The following is a 24,201-nucleotide window of genomic DNA, read 5'->3' on the forward strand; positions in this document are numbered from 1 at the left end:
CTTTCTTATTTTATCTTCGACAGTTTCGGCTCCATTTTGCTATCAGTTATTAAAAGTTATTATAAAATCATTTAACTCACTGCCAGAGTTTAATACACCTCTGACATTGCCCACCCTGAATAACTCCTCATGTTTAAATGTAGATGTAAAACACTCATTCAGTTTTCTAACTACCTAAGCAGGATCATGAACAGTTCACCCATCGATATCAAGTTGACCAATCGCATTCATCCTCTTCCTTCTAGAGTTTACTTTAGTAAAGAACTCTTTGCTGTTTTTCTTTGTATCCTTTGCCAAAGATTTCTCATAATCTGCATTTGCCTGCTAATGTCCTTTATTACTTGTTACAGACCAGCTTATATTTACCATAGGCTTCTGTGTCACCTGCTAATTTATATGTATCCCATCCATTTTTCTTCTCTGCCATGTCTCATTAGTTCATCTGACATCCAGTTAGGCCTAAACCTTGAACAATATTTCTTAGTATGAAAAGCCAATTGCCTTCCAAGAGTAATTCTTTGAATGGTTGCTATTTACACTTTGGTTGGTAACATGATTGGTTGGTCTTACTGTATAGAATTTTAGAATAGGACAGACCATTGTCGTCGCCTCTATGAAAGCAAAAACCCTTCCCCTTACCCCTAATGATAGTTACCTCTTTGAGTAAATCCCACATCAACGCACTGTGATCACTGCCACGTAGTGGTTCCTTTATCTGCATATTCTTAATGCATGAATAATCACTACTGATAATCAGATCAAGCATGTTACTCCCTCTAGTTGCCTCCCAAACATGCTGCTGTAGAAAACAATCATCCAGTAAATTCACAAAAGCCTTGCTAGTGTGTGATCAACGCACAAGTTCCAATCAATATCTGGGAAATTAAAATCCCCCATTATAAGACAATCTGATTTACTGGCCCACTCTATTTCTTTGTAGAGTTGTTTGTTGTTCTCATCAGAGTCATTAGGCCTATAACACACATCTACTCTCATTTTTCCTTTCCCAGTGCTTATGTCACACCAAACTAACTAAACACTGCACTGTTCACCTATATCAACTGGCTACACTTCCTTAGATTTTGTGTATGTCTTAACTAATAGCATAACCTCTCCTCCCTTTCTATCCTGTGAATCGTTTCTCTACACATTGTACTCCCAATTCTGCATCCTTATACCTGTGTGAGACCATGTCTCTGAAAACCCAACAATATCTGCCTTTGATATTTTAACCAACACCTCAAATTCATCAGATTCACCAAACTGCTAGCATTTGTGTACACACAAATATACATGCCCCTGTTCTTATTCTTAGGTTCCTTAACACAGCCCATGTATTTACTTGTTCTGCAATGACTTCCAGTAGTCTCTGAAATCCCTCACACCTTGTTTTCTGGGCTGCTGCTCATTCCAATAGAAGCAGTGCAAGAATCACTTTCACCACTGCCAGTGGCTACTGTTAATCTATTAGTCCTTGTATCCCCCCAAGCTAGTAGTTTTCCGACCCACCTAACACTGCCTCGATAGCATCAGCAAATATTCTTGCAACTTTTCTATTTAATTGTATCCGATCCCTGTAGAAGCACTCTCCTGCTTTTGACCAACAAAAGGAACAAACAAATAAATAATATAGTTGGCAAAAGTTAATAAAGAATAAAAATTAATCATGTAGAGAAAGTTCATACATAAAATAGGTGTTTTGAGAAGCCAGCATATTCTCCATTTTTCTCTGCTCAGATTTTGGCATTTATTTTAATGTCAAAAATTAAGCAGAGATAAATCCTTAAAATTTATTTTATTTTTCTCATTTATTTTTTTTTATCAATTTTAAATAATTTACCATATATGAGGAATGGTTAAAGAGTTTAATCCTTAAAAAAAAAAAAAAAAAAAAAAAAGTTGGGTGCATCAAACCAGACTGAAAATTTTTCAGGTTAGAGATCCATTGTGTTTCCACCGCATGCTCCCTAATTTAGATTCAGGATCATAAAAATTTAGTTTCATCACCACAGGATGATCTATCTGGATCAGCATGAATTGATTTTAAATTCTTTTTTGATGACTTTATCTCCTGGTGTTTGTCATGAATGGAAAGGTTTCTGGGAACTCACCTTGTGCAAATTTTGCTCATGTATTGTTGTTAAAATGCTTCCATGAGAAATGTTAAATAAGTAATTTTTCTAAATTTTTTTCTTGAATGATGGCAGTTTTTTTCAGAATTGATTGCTTCAGATGGCTGACTAGACCTTGGATCAACTCCCAACTGACTCCCATCCTCTTTTAAACCAACCTTGCAACAGTAGCATAACTGGGTGATACTTTCCCAAAACTCTCTTTAATTGGTCATTCTTTAATGGATTTCTTTAGCATTTATGCCCTCTTTGGCCAAAAGGTTATGAAAGAAGAAGAATAAGTTGCAAGTTACTTTTCAATTCATTATTCTTGCACCTAAAAAATTAAATTTTAGGAACTGCATAAGACATTGATAGTTTTTTTCATGTGATTTTGTAAGACATTAAGCTATCAAAATAATGTACTCTATAATTAATGATACATTTTGTGCCCTGTTCTCAGAACTTTTTGACCACCCTCATATAACATTTTTAGATGCTCTTTTTATATCAATTTTATTTGTATATTTTGGCAGGCCCCAACCTATGGACATGGTTCCCAATTTTCCTGGTGGTAGTATTTACAGTAATTGTCACCACTTAACTAACCTTATTATAGAATATCATGTATTTATGCATCATCCAAGGTAAATATACTATCAAAATTTTGTATACTTTTTTTCCTTCAGCTTTATTTTTTAATGTGTTTTTTTAGCCACATATTTGTATTAAAACACATTGAATTAATAACATTCCAATTTTCCATAATTTAATAATTTATTTAAAGAGTTGATATTTTTGAATATGTTCAAAGATATATGTTAGCCCAAGGAAAAAAAAAAAAAAACTTCCTGCATCACTTGTCTATCCCTACATCATTTTGTCCAGTCTTGTCTTAAATTTATTCAAACTAGCCACTTACACAATGCCAGATGGAGGTGTTGCGTAAGTGGGTAGGTTAATCATTTTCTCTCTTTCTGAAATCAGAAAATTTCATAAGAATCTCTAATCATTTTTCTCCATAGGTTAATTATTTTGTACTTCTCTCTTATGAATAATATAATTCTTTAATTTACTTGTTTTCTCAAAAAGAAAATCCAAATGAATGTTACGAAATTTGAAAGTATAAGCAATTTCACTGTTTGATATTAGAACATTCGATAACAGTAGTGATTGCAATATATTAAACCATTTATCAATGACATTACACAATATTTACTATATTTCTAGATGTTCTGGCACTTGACAATTTGGAATTATTTCAAGTCTGACACATTTTACAGTAAAATCTACATTTTAAAATCCGGAAATATTAAGAAAGCAATCTGGCACTCACATCAGCAATCACATTTGTCTTTAAAAATATAAGAATCCATACATTTCTTTCTTTATAAGTTTTTTGCAGGACTGTTTTGTCCTTTAATCCTTGCCAGCCACAAAAAACTTTAAACTGATAATTCAATTTAGTGGTCATAATTCTCATAATAGAACAAACTTTGCAACAAGTTGCTCTCATGGTGCACTACTTTCAAACAGATGGTCTTTCCCAAAGGTTAATTGGCCATTTTTTAATCCTTCAGTGGTTTCATGACCTTTCATGATGCAGTTAGTCATGTGGAAGACTATTGTTCTCCATTTTAAAAATTAATTTTTGCATTTGTGAATTTCTTTTTTCCTTATAATCTCATGATAGGTGTTTTTGGTAATGTATTCAGAGATGTTGATATGCAGCATTTTAGTTTCTGGAACTAAAAGTGCCACCTTAAATAATTGAGTTATCTGATGCATATCATTTAAAGAAAATATTTTAGAACTTTGCTGACTTTGAACAAGGAATACAGTTTTGGTTTCTGTCAAATGCCTATACATTTTGAAGAAATGTTTCTTTCAAAAAATGGTAACTAAGTTATTATTTTGGTGGAATAGTGTGCTGGTAAATTGAAATGAAAAAATTGTGATAATCGAAGCTTTAGTACAGTGAAATCTGGTTTTAATTTCTTGAAGGAATACAGATGATTCTCAGATATTTCATGATACTTCCTGTACCTCTTATTTAGTGAATTGCTGAAATTCACTAAAGAAGAATAAAATAAAAGATAGCAAAAGAAAGAATAAAGATAGCAATCCAGTCACTGAAGAAGTTGTACAAGAGCCACAAAATATCTGAAAATTATCTCTATTTCTTTATAGAAATTAAGGATAGATTTCACTCCACACAGGTTGAAGTACTCAGATTTTCACTGTTCTCCCAATAAAAACTCAGCAGTATTTTATTACAGTAAAAATACCAAAGTTGTTTGTAAGTCATACAGAAAACTCAGGTAGATGCAAATTTGATTTCAGTTGCTTCATTATGAAATACTGTTATTATCATTTCAGAAAAATAACAATTTAGGAAAAAAATATAACCATTTAATGATATATATAGGTTCTTTCAATTGAATTTTATTTGCTAATAAGGATATAATGATTTTGAATTGGTTGTAATTGTTCAAACAATTTACATATACATCAACATGATTGGAGAAAATTCACTAAAACTGTTTTCCATTTTTGTCTGGATGCAACAGAATCATGGTCAGTACATCTAATGCTGTAAACTTCAATAACATTGTTTCCATCTTCAAAATTACCATATTTGTCGGCTTATAAGACAAACTTTTCTTTCCTTATAAATACCTTAAAAAATCGGTCTGTGTCTTAGAAGCTGAAAGTGCTAATACAGCACATGTGCAAAACCGAGAGTTAACGTATAGTAGTTAACTACTATATGTGAGTACGCTTTCAGTAATTACCAGGTCGTTGGACTAACATGTGAATTCCAGTTATACATTTAAGCCCTAATCAATGGCGAGCTCATCAAGAAGGCAAAATTGGATTTAAGCTAAAAGTATTCATGGTCTTGTTTATACTCTGGTACGACCACCAAGTCAGTGGAATTTACAATAAATTATCAATACAAACGTTAATCATATTTAGCATTCACGGGCTTGAACCCCAGTCCACTCAAACAGTGCGTGCTACTGCACTCAACTCGGCTACAAGAACATGGGAACAGAGCAGCAGAACAAAATTTTGGATCACTACCTACTGAGAAGATGATTCGTCAATGGAGGAAGCAGTAAGTTTTGTTACAAGAAGCTGATAAAACAAAGCACAACCTTTGTAAAATTCCACCTAAATGGCCAAATTTGGAAGAAAACTTGTGTAGTTGGATAATGGAACTTAGAGATGTGGATATTGCAGTAAATACTAAAATGATAATAGTAGAAGCACAGAAACGAGCAGCTGATATCGGAATGTGAAGGAACCGAATTTTGGTGTTATTGCATCATGAAAAGAAACAGGTTAAGTTTATGTACAAGAACTAGAATAGCCCAGAGAATTTCTGCTGCGTATGAACAGAAAATATTAGATTTCCATAAATTTTTCCTTAATGCTAGAAAATGAAGCAAGTACGAACTTAGCCAAATTGGGAATATGGATGAAATTCCATTGACTCTTGATGTGCCAGCCAATAAAACCGTAAATCTGAGAGGACAAAAATCTATAACTATTAAAACTACTGGACATGAAAAGACATGCTACACCACAATTTTAACTTGTTGTGCTGATGGGATCAAACTTCTGCCAATGATAATTTTTAAAAGAAAAACTTTACCAAAAGATAAACTGCCAAATGGAATTCACGTACTTGTACAACCAAAGGGAGGGATGGATGGATGAAGAATGTATCAAGGATTGGTGTATAAAAGTTTGGTCCAAGTGTCCTGGAAAAATGCACTACAAATATGGTATCAGTTTAGAGCACATAAGAATGAAAACATCAAACAACTGGCTGAAATGATGAACACAGAATTGGCAGTAATTCCGGGTGGCTTAACTTCCCAGTTACAGCCGTTAGATGTCAGCATTAATAAGCCATTCAAGAAAATAGCATGCAGGAGCAATGGATAATAGAGGGGTAATCATGATACAATGCCTACGGGAAGGATGAAATGTCCATTAATAGCACAAGCGTGTGAATGGGTGCTGAAGTCATGGCATGATGTTAAGACTGAAATTGTGGTCAAGTCCTTTAAAATATGTGGTATAAGTAATGCAATGGATGGCACTGAAGATCATTTATTGTATGCGAGTGACAGTGTTACTAGTGAAGAGGATAATGATGATATTGAGGATAATGATGATCAAGTCAGTAATGAATCTGAAGTTGAATAATACTAAAATAATGAGTAATAATCCTATACCTTTATTGGCTTTTGGGTTTTATTTTTATTGAATTTTAAATTTCATTGTATTAAAAATAAATTTTTTTCAAAAGTTTTTTTTCTTAAATTTACCATTCTAAAATTAGTGTGGGTCTTCCACACTGCAGAATCCTATAAGCCGACAAATATGATATTTAGTTTCCTGGATGTCAAAAATCAGCATAGGCCCTAGGACAAACATCCTCATTGAGCCCATCTTCCTCCTCCAGTTTCTCTTTTCTGTAACTCATGGCTGTGGTATAGGCTCCTATTCAATGTCCAGGGCCAAGGTAGCTAAGTTCCTCCAATACCTCTGCCCACCCAATGTAACTAAGCAGTCATCCTACAAGATTGCTCGTCTTTTTATATACAGCTGTTCCCTGTTGTAGTGTAGTTCACTCAGTGCTCATTTGCTATAGTGCTCTGTATATTTTGATATGCTTCCTTAACACACGCTTCTTGATTAGACCAGGGTTCGAGCCCGTGCCCACCAAATACGGAGGATGCGGAAAAGTCAGGGAATGACCACCGCATATGCCTGGAGCAATATGGCCTTAGTTGCTAATGCTCAGAGACAAAAAAAAAAATTGCTCCCTTAAAAAAAAAATTAATGCTCTTCAATCTGATGTTCTGAATCAACTGTAATACATACCTTCAGAGGTGGGTTCCTTGATTTCACTTTATGTTAAAAATTTCACTATTAAAAATTGACTTTTAACGGATACTGTGATTCATGAGAAAAGAGATTTGTTGGCCACTTGTTTCCAATTTATAAAACTTTTCAAGCTGTCTGTACATTGTCCCAAAAGTTAGTTTTTATGCCAACAAATAAATTACTTATTGTGTAAATTACTTACACAATAAGTAATTTATTTGTCCTACCAAATTTAAAACTCTTTATTTGTCCTACCAAATTTAAAATACAGGTGTACATTGGTAAGTAGCAAATTCCCTTCATGGCAGAAAATGCCAGGGGATTTACATCTCTGTATTAATTTTCTGTAGCTGTTTGTACTGGCACAAGTTTCCTGTATCCATGTTCAAGCACACCATTTCTCATTTTATACCAAAAAGGAAATTTGGTGGGAGAAGGTATACACACTACATTCTCCTACCCACGAAATATTATGAGTAAAGGAGTGTCTGCTCTGGGAGTTCTAATTAACTGAAGTTTATTTATATTAAACTTCTCTTAGGAAGTGCTATTTTCTGACAGAGTTTACTTATACAGGTTGTTGTGTTTGGTGACATTGATCAGTTGCACTGCTTGGCAATGTTGTTTTAAATTTAGTCTTTCAAAATGTGCACGCACGTTTTGAAATTTCATGCACTTTATAAATGATCTTTTAAATTAGAAAATGGAAGAATTTAAGAGACTGATATTTCTGTTTTATATCTAATGGATTTTTTTTTTTGTAATTCTTAGCGAAATTATATTTTATTTTTGTTTTTGAAAATAAAAGGTGTCAAATGTGCAGCTTGCTTGCTTTAAAAGTTTTAATATTTTTTTGAGGTTTTAAAAAGAAAAGATGAAATATTGGCATTGTTCAAGCCAAATTAAACGAAATCCCAAAACTTTTTCCAAAAATTAAAAAAAAAAAAAAAAAAAAAAAAAAAAAAAGGATGAGACACTGTCAAATGCTCTGCCATTTTTTTTTTTTTTCTACAAATGGGGGTGCCACCACAACTGGGTTAAAGTTAGCTTGGCAAAAGTGCACCTAAATGACTGCTACATAAAGAGTGTTAAGTATTTTACTTCTCTGAAGCATAACTGAAAATGCCTCAGTAGGAAAAAAAAATAATTCAATAAATTAGAAGACTAATCTAATAGTAAGCACTGTAGAACAAAAAAAGTGAAAACGATGCCATTACCAAATATTCTTGCAAATTCCTTAGAATGGTTTGTGAACCCCTAGGGAGATTTGCTAACTTTTGGTTGGAAAATGACGATTTAGAATATCTCTATTTGACAAACTCAGATGCTTATTTAACTGTATTATGGATGCAGTATATTAATAAATGCAGAAAGCATAAAAAAAGCCTTTTCCCACCTTCAAAAAAAAAAAAAAAAAAAACCCCTAATTTTTATTATTAAATTTTCACTCTTTACAGCATTGAAGGTGCTTTTAGTAGCTATCAAGTTGCACATAATCGAACTAATCCAATCCACATTGACCAGTTTCTGCCAAAAGCCCATATGTGAGTATATTAATAATATTGAAAATAAAGTTTGATAATATATTAAATACAGGTTGGAGGGATTGGGATATTTCTTGTTCCACTTAAAGTTATTTAGGTAATGAATGACATGCCAATCTAATAAAGTAGAATGCCATAACTGAATACATGTCAGCCTTGTTAGGTTGACATGTATTCAGTTAAGTTAATGAAAATGAAAGCTTTTTATATTCAAAGTCTGGTTTGCAGTTTTAGAGGTATGAATAACATACTAAGACACTAAAAATTAAATTTATTAAATTTGTAAATGGATGACCGGCATGGAATTATATAGTAGTACAGTTGGTCGTCGACTTACGACCGACTTCTGTTCTGACTGACAGGTCGTAAGTCGATCTGGTCGTATGTCGGCCATATATTTATTAACAGTATTTTTTAACCTTTCTAATCTTTTTATTATCTTTATAATTTATTTTTATCATCTTTTATTTTTCATTTTAAATACAGTAATGCTTTTATCTTTTACTTTGTTTCTACACTTAGGCTATCTCTCTCTAGGAGGTTAAATTCAAACGCTCTGTACATTTTAATTGGTTTATTATTCATACTGTTTATAAAAATTACAAAACTACGATCTATAATTACATATACAGTATTGTCATAATTTGAAAAATAATACTGTACATAATGTACTGTAAACACAAAAATACAATCTGAAATTAATGTAAAAATTAATACAAATGAAATTTACAAAATCAAATTTTTTGTGGCCGTAAGTGCGGCCGGTCGTAAGTCGCATAGGTCGTAAGTCGACGACCAAGTGTATGTACACTTGAGTTTACCCTGGTTTGAAGCCACATGACCACAAAATTCAATTAATGATAATATTCTCATCAGAACGACTGGTTTTAAACTCCTCTGGTCTGAGTCATGTGCAATGCATTATTGTGAGGACAGTTAATATTATTGTGCATAAGGACCTTTTTTTTTTTTTTGTGAAAAACAAGCAGCTATGCTTTGCATATGTGTATAAAATTCCCAAAAAAATTTCATCGATCTTTTTTTTTTTTTTTTTACTGTATTGCAACTTACATTGTCCTAATATCTATTTAAATGTATACCGAGCCAATTGTCAAGTAATTTTCTTGGCCATAAAAGTTGTATTTATGCAGAAACACAATTGGTACAAAAATCCTAAAATTTTTTCCTACTTTGAAAGAAAGAAATTTTTTAGAAAGAAATTCAAAAATAGATCTAACATTGTTGGAGAAGGACATTACATGGTGGTTTTCCATTGAATCTAGATTTCTGTTATATACCACGTGATATAAAACGGAATCTAGATTTCTATTATATGTCACTCTTATACCATGTGAATATCTCAATTCTGACTGCATGTTCAGAACTTGCAGTCAGAATTGAGGCATTCAGCAAGGAGGAGGGCTGGCACCTCACCTCAGCCTTAAGGTTCCAGCAAGGTTGCCAAAATGTTACCTTAATGTATAGTTATTTAGTTAATTGTTAAATAAACTATGTTAATATTCACGTGGTATAAGAATGGTCATTACAGAAATCTAGATTCCAAAATTAGATGTTGCATTTTGTTGTGACAGTGATGTCATACACACTGAAGTTTATTTGCATCTTTTTTTGTCATGGAACATAATCTTCAGTGGAAGATTATGTTATATTGATCAAAATAGAAATCCTTACTGATTATGCAGTTTGCATTGTTCAGAAATATGCTTTCTGATTACAAAATAGCAAAAAAATACAGTTTGGAGGAACTAAAACAAGAGGCATTGTTAGCGAAATTGCATGGATAAGGAAAGAAGATTGTTACAGATAGCAGTAATCAGAGTGATTGAAAAATATTACCCTTTGTGGTGACCTGTTTTGTAATAAAAAAAAAAATTGAATGCAGAAAAAATTGAAAATTGAATATTGAATGCAGCTTGCTGACTACAGGGCACAACGTTGGACATACTTTTCAAAACAACCTGAATGCATGTGGAATTCCTTTAAAAGAAACTATTTGTCACTCGGTGTTGATAATGCACCTGTTGCAGTAGGCCTAAAAATTAGACTAGCAAGAGTATTAAAAGATATCTAGCATTTGGTGATAATAGGCTGTCCTTTTATGCTAAAAGGAATTAATTTCTATGGAAATGTATTCCTTTTAGCTAAAAGGAAAGATGAATTTAATAAATTTGAACTGGTGCAAGTCAATAAAGTAAAAAAAAAATTAAGCGTCTGTATATTTGGTACTTGCTTATTTGGTACTTGAGGCTCTTACTGATATTTCTCTCAGGTATGCCAAGTTGGGCTTGCTACCTGGGAGTCTAAAATTCTAATGGAGCTGATATTCCACTGACACTCAAGTCAAGTGAACTTAATTTCAGCAAAGTCTGGTTGGTCTGTCAGAGCCAAATCCTCTGCTTGTGCCTTCATGATGGTGGGACTGTTAGTAACCCTGGGTATAACCCCATGAGCAAGTCCTGAAATATGGCATCTAGCATACTGGAGATGGCCACCTGGGTGCGAACCAACATAAGAGGAGGTGAGGTGCTCACACCACATGGAGGAATGCCGACCCTCTATGTAATCAGGCAATACTAGGTAATATATGACTCCTATCAACCGGTGCAATACTTTACTTATTGGAAGCTTGAAGTGGTGGAACCAGTGTTTAGTCTCCAGAGTAAAACTCCAGCAACCGAACCCTGGAGGACTCCACTAATAACATTAGTCCATGAAGAGCAGTGTCCATTGATAGTCACTCTCTGTCTTCTCCCACTCAACCATTCTTTTATCCATTGTAGCAACTTACCCTTAATGCCATACTTTATAAAAGATGCAGGACATTCAAAATTGGACAATCTGAAATCATTGCTTTTATATATTTATTTTTTGATTATGGCTTATTTATTTTAATTTATAGTTACCTGTAATCTTTTCCTTTCAAGCAACTTCTGTAAACAGCAAATTATTTTATGCACACAAAAAATAGTTGTATAATCTTGCATGAGGTAAACTTTCACAACTGTAATCAGACATATGAAATGACATTATATTTATTATAGACTTCACTAATAACATTAGTCCATAAAGAGCAGATTCCATTGATTACCACTCTCTGTCTCTACCCTTTTATCCACAGCAGCAATTTGCTCTTAATACCATACTGCTCCAATTTGTACAGTAGTCTTTCATGTGCAACAGTATTAAAAGCTTTCCTGAAATCCAAGTATATGATAACAAAATGATTTTTTTGCATCCAGTTCCTTTGTGACCACATTATAGTATCCAGTCAAATTGGTCAGACAAGACTTGCCCTTGACAAACTCATGCTGTGTCTGAATTATTACTGCAGTCTTGTCTAGATGATCTTGCAATGCTTCTTTAACCAGTAACTCCATTATTTTCCCTGGAACAGTAGTTAAACTAACTGGTCTGTAATTACTCGTGTCACCCTTTGATCACCCTTTGTAAATTGGGGATACGTTTGCACATCTCTAGTCTGTGGGGACTACTCCTGAGTCCAAGGATGCTCTCGTAATTATGGCTAAGGGTTTGCTTACTTCCTTTTCCTCCTCCTTTAATATAACTGAATAGATCCTGTCCACCCCAGGTGCCTTTCTTATGTTTAACTTAAACAATTTTTCCTCCACTTTGCTCTAAGTTATTTCAAAATCATTAAGATCTGTGTTTGAGTTTAATAAGCTGCTGTCCTCCACTTCCCTACAGAATTCCTCATTTGTGAATGTAAATGCAAAATACTCATTCAGCTTGTCAGCTACCTGAGCAGGATCATCATTATACACATTAATGTATAGTCTTGCTGCCTCTATTCTGCTAGATAGTGACAGGAGGGAGTCTGATGTGGATGTGGGGGAGGCGTTGTTGAGGCCATGTTATGTCAAGGAGCTGGATATATATTCTTGCAATGTGTATGCCAAATCCAGAAATTTCATTACTTCATGCAGCATGCTTTCCCCACCTTTTCTTACTTCTAAATACATCACGAATTGTCAAACTAATAGAACAAATATAAAATATCTAAACCTCCCAAACCCTTTCTCGTTCATTTCACAAATATATGTGATCTCAGTTCCAATCTCAGTGATGTCCATTTCCACTTACAAATTGCCAACCCCATGTGCATTTTCTGACAGAATCCCAGTTATAGGTGATTCAGCCACTGATCATCTCAGTTGTCCGAATTATTTGTTGTACGATTCCTTTCGTCTCAAAGGTGGTACTTATGCATATGTCTATTCTGATATTCCCTGTTAGAGTCTTAGTAATTTGGCATCTCCTCTTTTCGATCTTCTCTGGCTTAATATCTTTCTACCACGTTCAGGTAGAAAGATTTTAAGTCAAATTCATCTCTTGCCTCTATCATTCTCCTACCTCCACCAATCACTTGGAACTCTTTGACTTCCTTTCTTTGAAACTTGACTTTTTACAATCCAACTTTCCTAACAGAGAGGTAGTTTTCCTTGGTAATTTTAATGTTCACAACTCCAGCTGGCTTCCATTTTCTAGTTACACAGACCCAGCTGGTTGAGATGCTAAAATGTTTTCAATTACTACTGACCTCGCACAGATCATTAATTTTACCTGCCAGAATACTAGACAATCCTAACCACACAGCCAATATACTTGATCTTTTTTTCACAAACAACCATTCTAAGTACACAGACAAGATGAGTGTTCCTCTAGGCACCTCAGATTACAACTTGGTGATGGTCTCTTCTCCAGTGGGGCTTTTCTCTCTTGGGCATTCTCAACCTGGTGTTGTTTGTCGTTACAAAAATACAAAATGGGATGATCTGTGAGATTTATTTTCTTCTTTTTGGTTGGATTACTGTTGTAAATCTTCTGATGTCAACATTTTCTCAGATCGTGTCAGTGAAATTATTCTTGTAGGGATGATATTATTTCTATCACACTCCATGTTAAAATCTTGTCCATTATCTAAACCTTGGTTTTCCAATAGGATCCAGTTTCTGTTCAAGAGAAGAATATTGCATATCATAATTTGTTTGTATCCAAATCTTTAGGTTCATTTTCTGCCTACACCAAAGCTTGCAACAATTATAAAGCAGTTATTAATCAGGCCAAACTAGATTTCAAACAGGCTAAGTGGAGACAACTTGCTTCTTGTCTACATGGTAGTTGAGCATTCTAGTCTCTTGTGAAAGCTGTTGGCTGCAATTTTTGCCCACCTCTATTCCCACATCTGTCAAAACTAGATGGTTCTGTTGCCACTTCAGCCAATGATAAACTACCTACCATTCCCAGTACACCCCATTCATCCTGTGATCTTCTGTCAAAAGGATGTCAGAAGGATTTTGAACAATCTTGATGCTAAGAAAACTTCAGTTCCTGATGGTATTTCTCCACTTGTTCTCAATACCTGTGCACATGAATTTACTCCTGTTCCATGTCAGCTTTATTCACTTTCTTATTTCAATGGTTTTTTCCTCTTCTGCCTTGAAATTTGCTCATATCCAGCTGGTAACTAAAAAGGGTGACAAATTAAAATTATCATTCCATTGCACTTATTTACTCTTTCTAAAGTAATGGAGAAATCAGTTAACCCCCATCTCTTAAACCGTCCATCTGATCGCAAGTATGGATTTTGTTAATGTCGATCCACTGGTGATATTCTGGCTTACGTTTCACATCTATGGACAAATTCAGTGGAAAAGTTTGTCGAAATGCAAGCAGTTGCTCTTGACATTTTAAAGGCAATTGATCATGTTTGGCATAAGTCTTCTAAATAAGTTTCCATCTTATAGTTTTCCAACTGTTTTTTGCAGTTGGGTATCCAGTTTTCTTTCTGATTGTTCACTGCAAGTGATGGTAGATGGCTGCCTGTCTTCTAACGTCTTCACTAATGCTGGCATTCCCCAAGGTTCAGTTTTCTTTTTCCCACTCTTTTCCTCTTGTTCTTCTTCATTTGACTGGAAATCCTATCCATAGTTTTGCTGATGATAGCACATAACCCCAGGGGCTCACATCTGGTGAGTATGGGCTTGGTATACCCAAGGTCCTTAGCTGGATATCATCGTTCTTCTCTTTCTTGGTGATTCCCTTCTACTTCAGACTCTTGTTTTTTTTCTCTCTCTCTCTCTCTCTCTCTCTCTCTCTCTCTCTCTCTCTCTCTCTCTCTCTAGGGCACCTCCCTAGCCAGGTGGGCAGGAGCAGCAGTGCATAGCACACGCTTCTTGATTAGACTGGGGTTCGAGCCCATGACTACCAAATACAGAGGATGTGGAAAGGTCAGGAAATGACCACCGCATATCCCTGGAGCAACATGGCCTTAGTTGCTAATGCTCCTAAAACCCAAATAACAAACAAACTCTCTCTCAGGATAATTCTGAATTTTTTTTGGTGCAGCATAAGCCTCAGGCTTCCCTGCACCATATAGCTAATAATAATAATAATAATAATAACATTGCATTCTATCTTCCAGTTTGAGAAACTATTCCCTGCACAAACATCTTCAACTTCTTGAATATCCACTACCAATTCCTTAAATGATGATATCCAGGTAATTCTCCTGTGTGGATAAAGATAACTTAGTTGATTTCAATCCTTCTAAAACCAGTTCTATCTTATATCTTGCAAAAAATATTCTTCTTCTCCAATGCTTACCTTCAATGACACTCCGATTTCCAGGCAGAATCATTTATTTCTGCTGGGGATTACCATGACATCTAATCTTTCTTGGCATAAGCACATTACAAATATTACTTTCTCTGCCTCTTAAAAACTAGGTTTTATCTTTTGCTCTCAGTGTTACTTTTCATCCAAACTGCTGCTCTGTACAAATTACAAATCTGCTCTACTATTGAATTCCCCTGATGTGGAAACTTTCCACATCAGGGGTGCTGCATGTAAAACCTCTCTCTCTCAGGCTTCTAGATTCCATTGAAAAGAGGGCAGCTGGATTAATTAATGACTCAAAAACTCACAGAACCAACTTTTCTTCATTTATTCATGCAACAACCTTCCTTCATACATTCCTCAAAATTACAATCTATAGAAATTTAAGTCTAATGTCAACAAGTATCTTCTCAAATCTCAGCCCCTGCATGGTACTATATTATAGGTACAAGTATTATAGGTTCTAATACCTCTCGTGTTTGGGGTTTTTGTAAAAAAAAGTTGATGTTTATAAGCAGATACCCCTGCTGTGCATTTTACCAAAGGTGTGGCATGATACTGTGTTTGACAAGTGTTACTCCTAACTGATCACACGATGTCACATGACATGTTCTGAGAGAATGGATGATACTGTCTTGCCTTCCTAAGCTGGTCACGTGACATCAACAGCACTATGCCCTTGCATCCTCTGATCTCGGCACAGCGGACTGAGAAAATACATGTACATCAGTGTGCTCTGCCAGTTCGTTCCTCCGATCTTGGCAGCCAGCAGTCTAAGAAAATACAGGTTCCCTCTTCTACACAATGCAAAGAATGATAGGGAAGGCGTTACAATAAATTTCATCTTTCCACCGGCTTTGTCTCACAGGTACGTTGAGAGAGCTGACTAAAGTTTTGCAAGCTGGTCTTGTGATATCATGTGACACTTATGCCAAGAGAACTGCCTAGGTTGTGCCTTGCCTAATTACCAGTGGTGTGCGTTAGAGTGAATGCTGTCTTTCACTAACTAAAGCTGGCAAGTTTGTGTTAAAAGTATATGGAAACATGGAATACCCTTTTCTAAAGATTTTGAAGATATGAAGGAATGCTGAGAAAGTGAATGCCGTCTTGGTGCTTGTTTAAAATTGTCCCCTTCGGTGCTGGTTTTAAATCAGGAAATGAGTTCCCCCATTTGGTGCCGATTTTAAATCGGGAAATGAGTTCCCTCTCCTCAGTGCTGGTTTTAAATTGGGAAACAAGTTTCCCTTCAAACTATTTTCATAATTTCTCCATAATCAGTCATATCTCAATAATCCAGCTAATTTTTCTGGCTTGCCAACTGATTCAGTAAGTATATATACTTCATTTTCATTTGCTCATGAGGTACTCTGCCCTTTTGAATAGGCCAAATGTGAAGAAATCCTGGCTGGCTAAAGCCAATTATAATTAGTTGCTGGTGTATAACAGACAATCCAAACAGATATTCACAGACAAAGATCCTAGGTATGTGTTAGTCACATGTTGCAAGGAAGCCACAGGCTTTTGCTGAACTGGCCAAAAAAAAAAAAAAAAAAAAAAAAATGTAATTAAATAATCATTAAAAAATGAACATACCTCCTGTATGTGCACATAAGTATTCAGCTGTCCTTTGAATTTCTCCAGATTAGTTGAGGCTGTTATCCTCAACTAATCTGTGAAGGTAGCTTAATAAATCAGTTAATATGTTGGCTGAAAGGAAACTTCCCACAATCATTATAAATATCTCTTCTCCCCCCCATTTAAATTTATGGTCTCTAGTTCTAGAATCATTCCACAGTGTTCATAATAAAATTTTCCCTTCCTTCATTTTATTTATCCTTCCCGGATCCTTATAGGTGTCAACGAGGTTCCCTCGTGTACAGTTACCAAACCCTGTAGCCCATATATTTGAAGTGTTTCCTTATCTGGGTTCCCTTATTAAATCTCTTCTTAAAAGATGAGCTACCAAGAAGGTTGCTCATCTTTTAAGAAGCTTGATATCTCTTTTTAGATGTATTCTCTGTGGCTTTATAACTACCTTATATAGTGAAGCTATGTTCTAATGTTTGAAAGCATACTGTACTAGTAAATAATCCTGGCTATATTATAATATGATGTGTATGCTATCATTGAAATTTAATTTCAGGTCCAAAGTCTGGTTCTTAGAAATATTCTGCTTTCTGAAAATGAAAGGTCGCTAGTTATGAAAATCTTTTTTTTGTTTTCTTTAACTATGGATTCTGCTCTGTAACTTATGAACACGTGTGTGATATTCTGTATTTTGATGTACTATATTAGCATTAGTAAAGCACATGATGCAAGAAAACAATCTGATAATGGTAAAAAAAAAAAAAATTTTTTTTAATTTCACCCATCCACTCGCTCCAGATGTTTGAATAGTTCTGCCTTGAATCTATTTAAGCTATCAACTTCTACAACAGATGGAAGTTTTTTCCAACAATCAACCACACATTGGCTAAAGGCAAACTTCCACACATCTGTCCTACAACTGTCTTTCCTCAATTTCAATTTATGCTGTCTAAGGCGATTCTGAGCAAGAAAAATTATTCTAATTATTCTGAGCAAGAGAAAATCTCATCAGTATTGGGCATGTTCAAACCATTCAAGGCTTTATACAGCTCAATCAGATCACCTTGTAGGTGCCTAGTCTCCAGACACTGTGATTTGCAAAACTTAAGCCTTTGCCTTATACAAGGCAAACCATTGGCTTATACAAGAGGATAAACACTTCCTTTTCCCTGCTAGAAAGATTCCTGTATATCATTGACAAGACACCATGAGCTACTTTTGCAGACCATCTGCACTGCTCAGTAAACTTCATATCTGCCTGTACAATTATCCCCAGGTCCTTTTCATTCTCTACTAGTGTCAGGATAGTACCACACATTTGATACTTTACTCTGGGATTACTGATTCCCATATGCAGTACTTTACTTTTGTCAATGTTAAACTTCAGTTGCCACCTCTCAGTCCATCTGCTCAACTTTTCTAGATCTTGTTACAACAGCATACTGTTAGTATCATTAACAACCCGGCCAACCTTCATATCGTCTGAAAACTTGGATATTAAGCCTGATATACCATCATTAATAAATACAGAAAACAACAATGGACCCAACACTGAACCCTGAAGGACTCCACTAATAACATTAGCCCACTATGAGCAGTGTCCATTGATTACCACTCTGTCTTCTCCCACTCAATCATCCATTTATCCATAGCAGCAATTTGCCTCCAAAGCTACACTGCTCCAATTTGTGCAGCAGTCTTCCATGTGCAACAGATATCAAAAGCCTTTCTAAGATCCAAATATATGATATCAAATTATTCCCGGCATCCAGTTCCTTTGTGACCACATCATAGTATCTAATAAAATTGGTCAAACAAGACTTCCTCTTAACGAAACCATGCTGTTTCCAAGCTATAACTGAAGTCTTGTCTAGATGATCCTGCAGTGCTTCTTTAACCAGTGCCTCTATTAATTTTCCTGGAACAGAAGTTAAACTCACAGGTCTTTAATTACTTGTGTCAGCCTTTGATCCTCCTTTGTGAATTGGGGTCACATTTGCACAACTCCAGTCCATTGGTACCTCCAATGAGTCCAAGGGAGCTCTTATAATTATGACTAAGGGTTTGCTTACTTCCTTTGCTGTCTCCTTTAATATAACTGGATAGATCCTATCCATATCCTATCAAATAACCCAGAACAGAAGTATGTTCCGGGTTATTTTACCCGGAACATACTTCTGTTCCGGGTAAAATAATGGAGTCACTGGTTAAAGATGCATTGCAGGATCATCTAGACAAGGCTGCAGCAATAATTCAGACACAGCATGGGTTTGTTAAGGGAAAGTCTTGTCTGACAAATTCGATAGGATATTATGATGTGGTAACAAAGGAACTGGATGCAAAAAAATAATTTTGATATCATATATTTGGATTTCAGGAAAGCTTTTGACACTGTTGTGCATGGAAGACTATTGTACAAATTGGAGCAGAATGGTATTAAGTGTAAGTTGCTACAATGAATAAAACAATGGTTGAGTGGGAGATGACAGAGGGTGGTAATCAATGGCTGCTGCTCTTCGTGGACTACTGTTATTAGTGGAGTCCCACAGGGTTCGGTGTTGCTTCCACCGTTGTTTTGTATATTTATCAATGATATTGATGAAGGTATATCAGACTTAGTGACAAAGTTTGCAGATGATACACAGCTTGGCAGGGTTGTTAATGACAGTGTGCTACTACAACAGAATCTAGAAAATTTGGGCAGATGGGCTAAGAAGTGGCAACTGAAGTTTAACCTTGACAAATGCAAAGTACTGCATATGGGTAGAAGTAACCCCAGAGAAATGTACCAACTGTTTGGTACTACACTTAAGGTGGTAGAAAATGAAAAAGACCTGGGAGTAATTGTGCAGTCAGATATGAAGTTTTCTGAGCAATGCAGACAGGCTGCCAGGGCAGGTCATGGGGCTTTGTCAAAGATATATAAGAATTTTGCTAGCAGGGAAAAGGAGGTGATTGTCCCTCTGTATAAGGCAATGGTCAGGCCATGCCTTGACAACTGCATACAGGTCTGGAGGCCTCATTTTAGGAAGGATGTAGATTTGCTTGAGCATGTACAGAGAAGGGCAACAAGATTGGTGAGAGGAATGAAGGGATCCTCTTACCAAGAGGGGCTTATGTTCTGAAGCCTAGTCTCCAGCCACTGTAAATTGCAGTGGCTGGAGACTAGGCACTTGCACGGTGATCTGATTGAGGTGTATAAGGCCTTGAATGGGTTGAGCATGCTAAATTCTAATGGGATCCTTCCACTTGTTCAGATTACGAACCTAAGGGGGCATAAATTCAGATTAAGAAAAGACAGATGTATAATAGATGTGCGGAAATGTGCCTTTAGCCAGCGGGTGGTTAATTGCTGGAACAAACTTCCATCTGTCGTGGAAGTTGATAGGTTAAATAAATTTTAAGGAGGAACTGGACAAGCATTTGGAGGGAATGGTGCGTGTTGTTTTTTTTTTTTTGGCTGATGCTGCATAAACTCATATACTTGCTTTCTTGCATCACATGCCACCACCACCACTACTACTACTACCACCCCAGGTGCCTTTCTTATGTTTATCTTCAACAATTTCTCCTCCATTTTGCTCTCAGTTATTACAAAATCATCTAGCTCACTGCCAGAGTTTATTTCACCTCTGGCATTCACCTCCCTGAATAACTCCTCATGTGTGAATGTAGATGCAAAATATTCATTTAGTTTGTTAGCTATCTGAGCAGGATCATCAACAGTTGAACCATCGATATCAAGTGGACCAATTTGATTCATCCCCTTCCTTCTAGAGTTTACATAAGTAAAGAACTCTTTGCCGTTTTTCTTTGCATCCTTTTCCAAAGATTTCTCATAATCTGCCTTTGCTTGCCTAACCTTCTTTGTGACTTGGTTACAGACCAGCTTATATCTATCATAGGCTTCAGTGTCACCCATTAATTTATATGTATTCCATGCATTTTTCTCTGCCACATGGCTCATTAATTCATCTGACATCCGTTTAGGCCAAAACCTTGAATAATATTTATTAGTTGGTATGAAAAGCTTAGTAGTTTCCAAGATTAATTCTCTGAATGCTTCCCATTTTGAATTTGTTGTTGGTAACATCATCAGTTGGTCCCACCGTATAGAATTTAACAGTCTCAGACCTCTGTAGTTGCCTTTATGAAAGCAAAAACCCTTCCCTTTACCCTGATAGTAGTTACCTCTTTGATTAAATTCCACTTCAGCACACTGTGATCACCACCTAGTGGTTCCTTAAGAATTCCTTAAATTCATGCATTAAGAATCTGCCTATTCTAAATTTTACCCCTTGAGCCTTGCACTATCTCTCCAGGGCTGAAATGATCGACAGTGCTGTCATCATATGCTCCCTCCTATTGTGTCTGGGTAGAATTGCAGGTACTTTTAAATTCATCCCTAATTCATGGTTTTTTTTTTTCAACAGTCACCTGTACTTGTTAAGTAATTCCGCCAGTCTCCTACTCTTAATATCATTAGTGCCAATGTGTACAACAATATCACCTTTTGTGCCCTTAAAAGATAACTGCTCTGCGTCATCGCCCTTTGCCCCTAGCAGACATACTCTGGTCCTGTTCCACCTATTCTGTTTTGCACAATATGGTCCCCATTTCCCTGACAATAGAGCCACTGACAACTACTAGTTCCTGTAGTCCCAGTGCATTCTGCCTTGTGGGTTGCCGCTGTGTTGCGTGATGTTCAAGTGGAAGCTCTGGCATTGATGTGGGCAGCTGAGAGCTTGATGGGCCCCTCAATTTAGATCCTTTGAGGGCATCCACCCTGTCCTTCAGTCTCTCATATAGGCCTATAACAGTGCTGAGTTGTCACCTGATTTCCTTGCACTCCTTACATCATGCACACACAAAGACATTCCCCTTGGCAATATCATGTTGCATCCCTGATTGCTCCACAAACATCAAACAAGCAGTACATTTTAAAAGGCTGTGATTCAGAGGACAACTGCCCCCCTCAGTTCTCCCCTGAGCCACAGCACTCCCACTACCTTGAGCTTTTTGCTTTGCTGTTCTGAGTCATAATTTTGATTCAATATCAAATACAATTTCAATACAAAATTATAACCCTAAACTTATATCCCAATGCAGTTATAACACTATATATATACATAAATTTTTATTTTCAGTATTGAATATTATCTCTGAGTTTCATTATATAACTTCCATATCTCCTATCAAGTTATATGTATTAATTAATAATGTTACATTTGTAAAATCTAAGTCGTTATATGTATTTAGTTAAAAAAGTACAATTTAAATGACAGTCATGCACATCATATCATAATATATATGTTCTTGTTTATACTCCGGCACGGCCACCAGATCAGTGGAGTATATGATGTGTATGTTATCATTGAAATTTAATTTCAGGTCTAAAGTCTGGATCTTAAAAATATTCTGATTTCTGAAATTCAGAGGTTGCCAATTATGAAAATCATTTTTTTTTCTCTTTAACTATATAGATTCTGCTCTGTAACTTAAGAACTATGTGTGATACCCTGTATTTTGAAGTACTATTATTTGTTTACATCAGAATTGTCGAGTTGACTTTTGTATAACTGAGTTCATTTCTTTCTCTAAAATGGTTAAATTAAAGAATAATTTGTTTATTACCACAGTCTTAGAAATAGAGAAATTCTCTATTAGTAACTTTCTCTAGTAGAAAAACTATTAGAGAAATTTATTGGTGATGTGTTCTGTTGTACACTTTTAACACCTAGTATGTTAGAACTAAAAATACCTCCCTGCAAAGATATCAAGTTTAAATACTAATTCAGTAGAGGTGATTACTTGTAATCACCTCTACTGAATGTCAACCAAACCAACCATATGATCTGCAGAGAAACCCAGAACAATATCACTGGTAACATGAGTAATTCAAGTGTACGGTGGCAGACATCTCTTTGCAAGATTAAATAAATCTAAAAAAAAAAAAAATTATTATTTCAACTCTGAATAGCTGTCTGCTACAATGGATTCAAATTACTTATTACATCATTGTTATGAACAGTATTGGTGCTGGGTTTTTCTGAGGGTCTTATAATGGTGTGTCTAGTTGATAGGTAAGTAAGGGTAGTTACTTGTAACTATCAGGATTTTACCTGGCATATGTCTTATTTTAATATGGAAAGTTTATTATTAATTTTAGTGTTAGAATTGTTTCATAGTTTGAAATAAGACAGGATAGATCTTAGATAAATGTAATTTTCTTTAATAAATTGCTAACATTTTACAGAGATAATTATCATTTTAGTCTTGTTTTGCTCCTTGAACTCATGTATTGTGTTGCACCAATATATTTTTTTCTCTAACCAACACAAAATCTTTCTCTTCATGTATAGTTCTATAACTCTTTACCCATATTTTTCCATTTATTAATCACTGCAGAAATAATATGATAATTTCAGTTTCTATATTTTTTCAGTCTTTTGATCAATATGGAAGCATTATACAGCCACTTACAAGAAGCTCTTATACAAGTTTACTACCCTAGCACAGTAGAGGAATGGCTTTCAGTGAATGTGCAGCCATTTCTAGAGAAATTAAGAAAACTTGTTTCAGACGCTGATCAGCAGGTCCTTCTTCAAGTTTCTGTTCCATCTACATCAGTATGAAAAAAAAAAAAAATGTTCAGAATTAATTGGATACTATATTTGAATGAAATGATGCAGAACTGGAATGAAAAAGATCTCGTTCATTGAACTGAATGGTATTTTATACATTAAATTGCATTCATCGAGGTTGGCATTTACTTGAATATGGTGACTATCAAATGATAATTCTTTTACTTAAAAGAGCCAAATTATCAAATTATAAAATCTATAATTCTGAAATAGCATAATCTTTTGATTAGTTTAAAAAAAAAAAAAAAAAATCATCTTACTTCACTTGAATATAATACTTCATATTTTCTACATTTTAACTTGGGCTGTTATGTGGCTAAATGTGCAATTTCTTCTGACTTGAATTGCGTTTTTTTAAACAAAATTCATGTATCTGCTCACTAAAAAAAAATAAAAAGAGCAGATATGAGGATTTAATATGATATTTTTTATGTTCAGCCTCATGATATTAAGAATGTCTTACAAAAATAAAATACATGAAAAACTTATTTTTTCACTTTTGTAATACATGTGATAAATTACACAGGTACTATTATAATAACAACAACAACAAAAAAAAGAAAGGTTGGTAGCCCCCCAGATATAATTTTGTTCTTTAACATTATAGTGGTTTATGTGATAAGGATACAGAGAGAGAGCGAGTATCTGTATAATTATTCCATTTAATATCCTGGAAGTATTGCCTTTAATCGTATGCTAACCTCTTCTAATCTGAAGCATATGTGAATACCCCAGAAGTAGGTGCATAGAATC

The 24,201-nt window shown here is 35.1% G+C and overlaps 1 protein-coding gene across 1 annotated transcript in view; it reads left to right on the forward strand.

The window, feature by feature from the left end:
- LOC150083067 (hexosaminidase D-like) overlaps positions 1-23,439 on the forward strand; it is a 208,111-nt gene extending 184,672 nt beyond the window's left edge. Inside the window, exons 13-15 of the mRNA XM_090378382.1 lie at positions 2,648-2,758; positions 8,474-8,560; positions 23,250-23,439. Of these exons, the coding sequence (XP_090234508.1) occupies positions 2,648-2,758; positions 8,474-8,560; positions 23,250-23,439 (388 nt within the window). The remainder of the gene's footprint in view (positions 1-2,647; positions 2,759-8,473; positions 8,561-23,249) is intronic.
- The last annotated feature ends 762 nt before the right edge of the window (positions 23,440-24,201 follow it).

Source organism: Mastigoproctus giganteus, chromosome 7, assembly GCF_048544385.1.
Source record: "Mastigoproctus giganteus isolate SK-2022 chromosome 7, ASM4854438v1, whole genome shotgun sequence".
NCBI lineage: Eukaryota > Metazoa > Arthropoda > Arachnida > Uropygi > Thelyphonidae > Mastigoproctus > Mastigoproctus giganteus.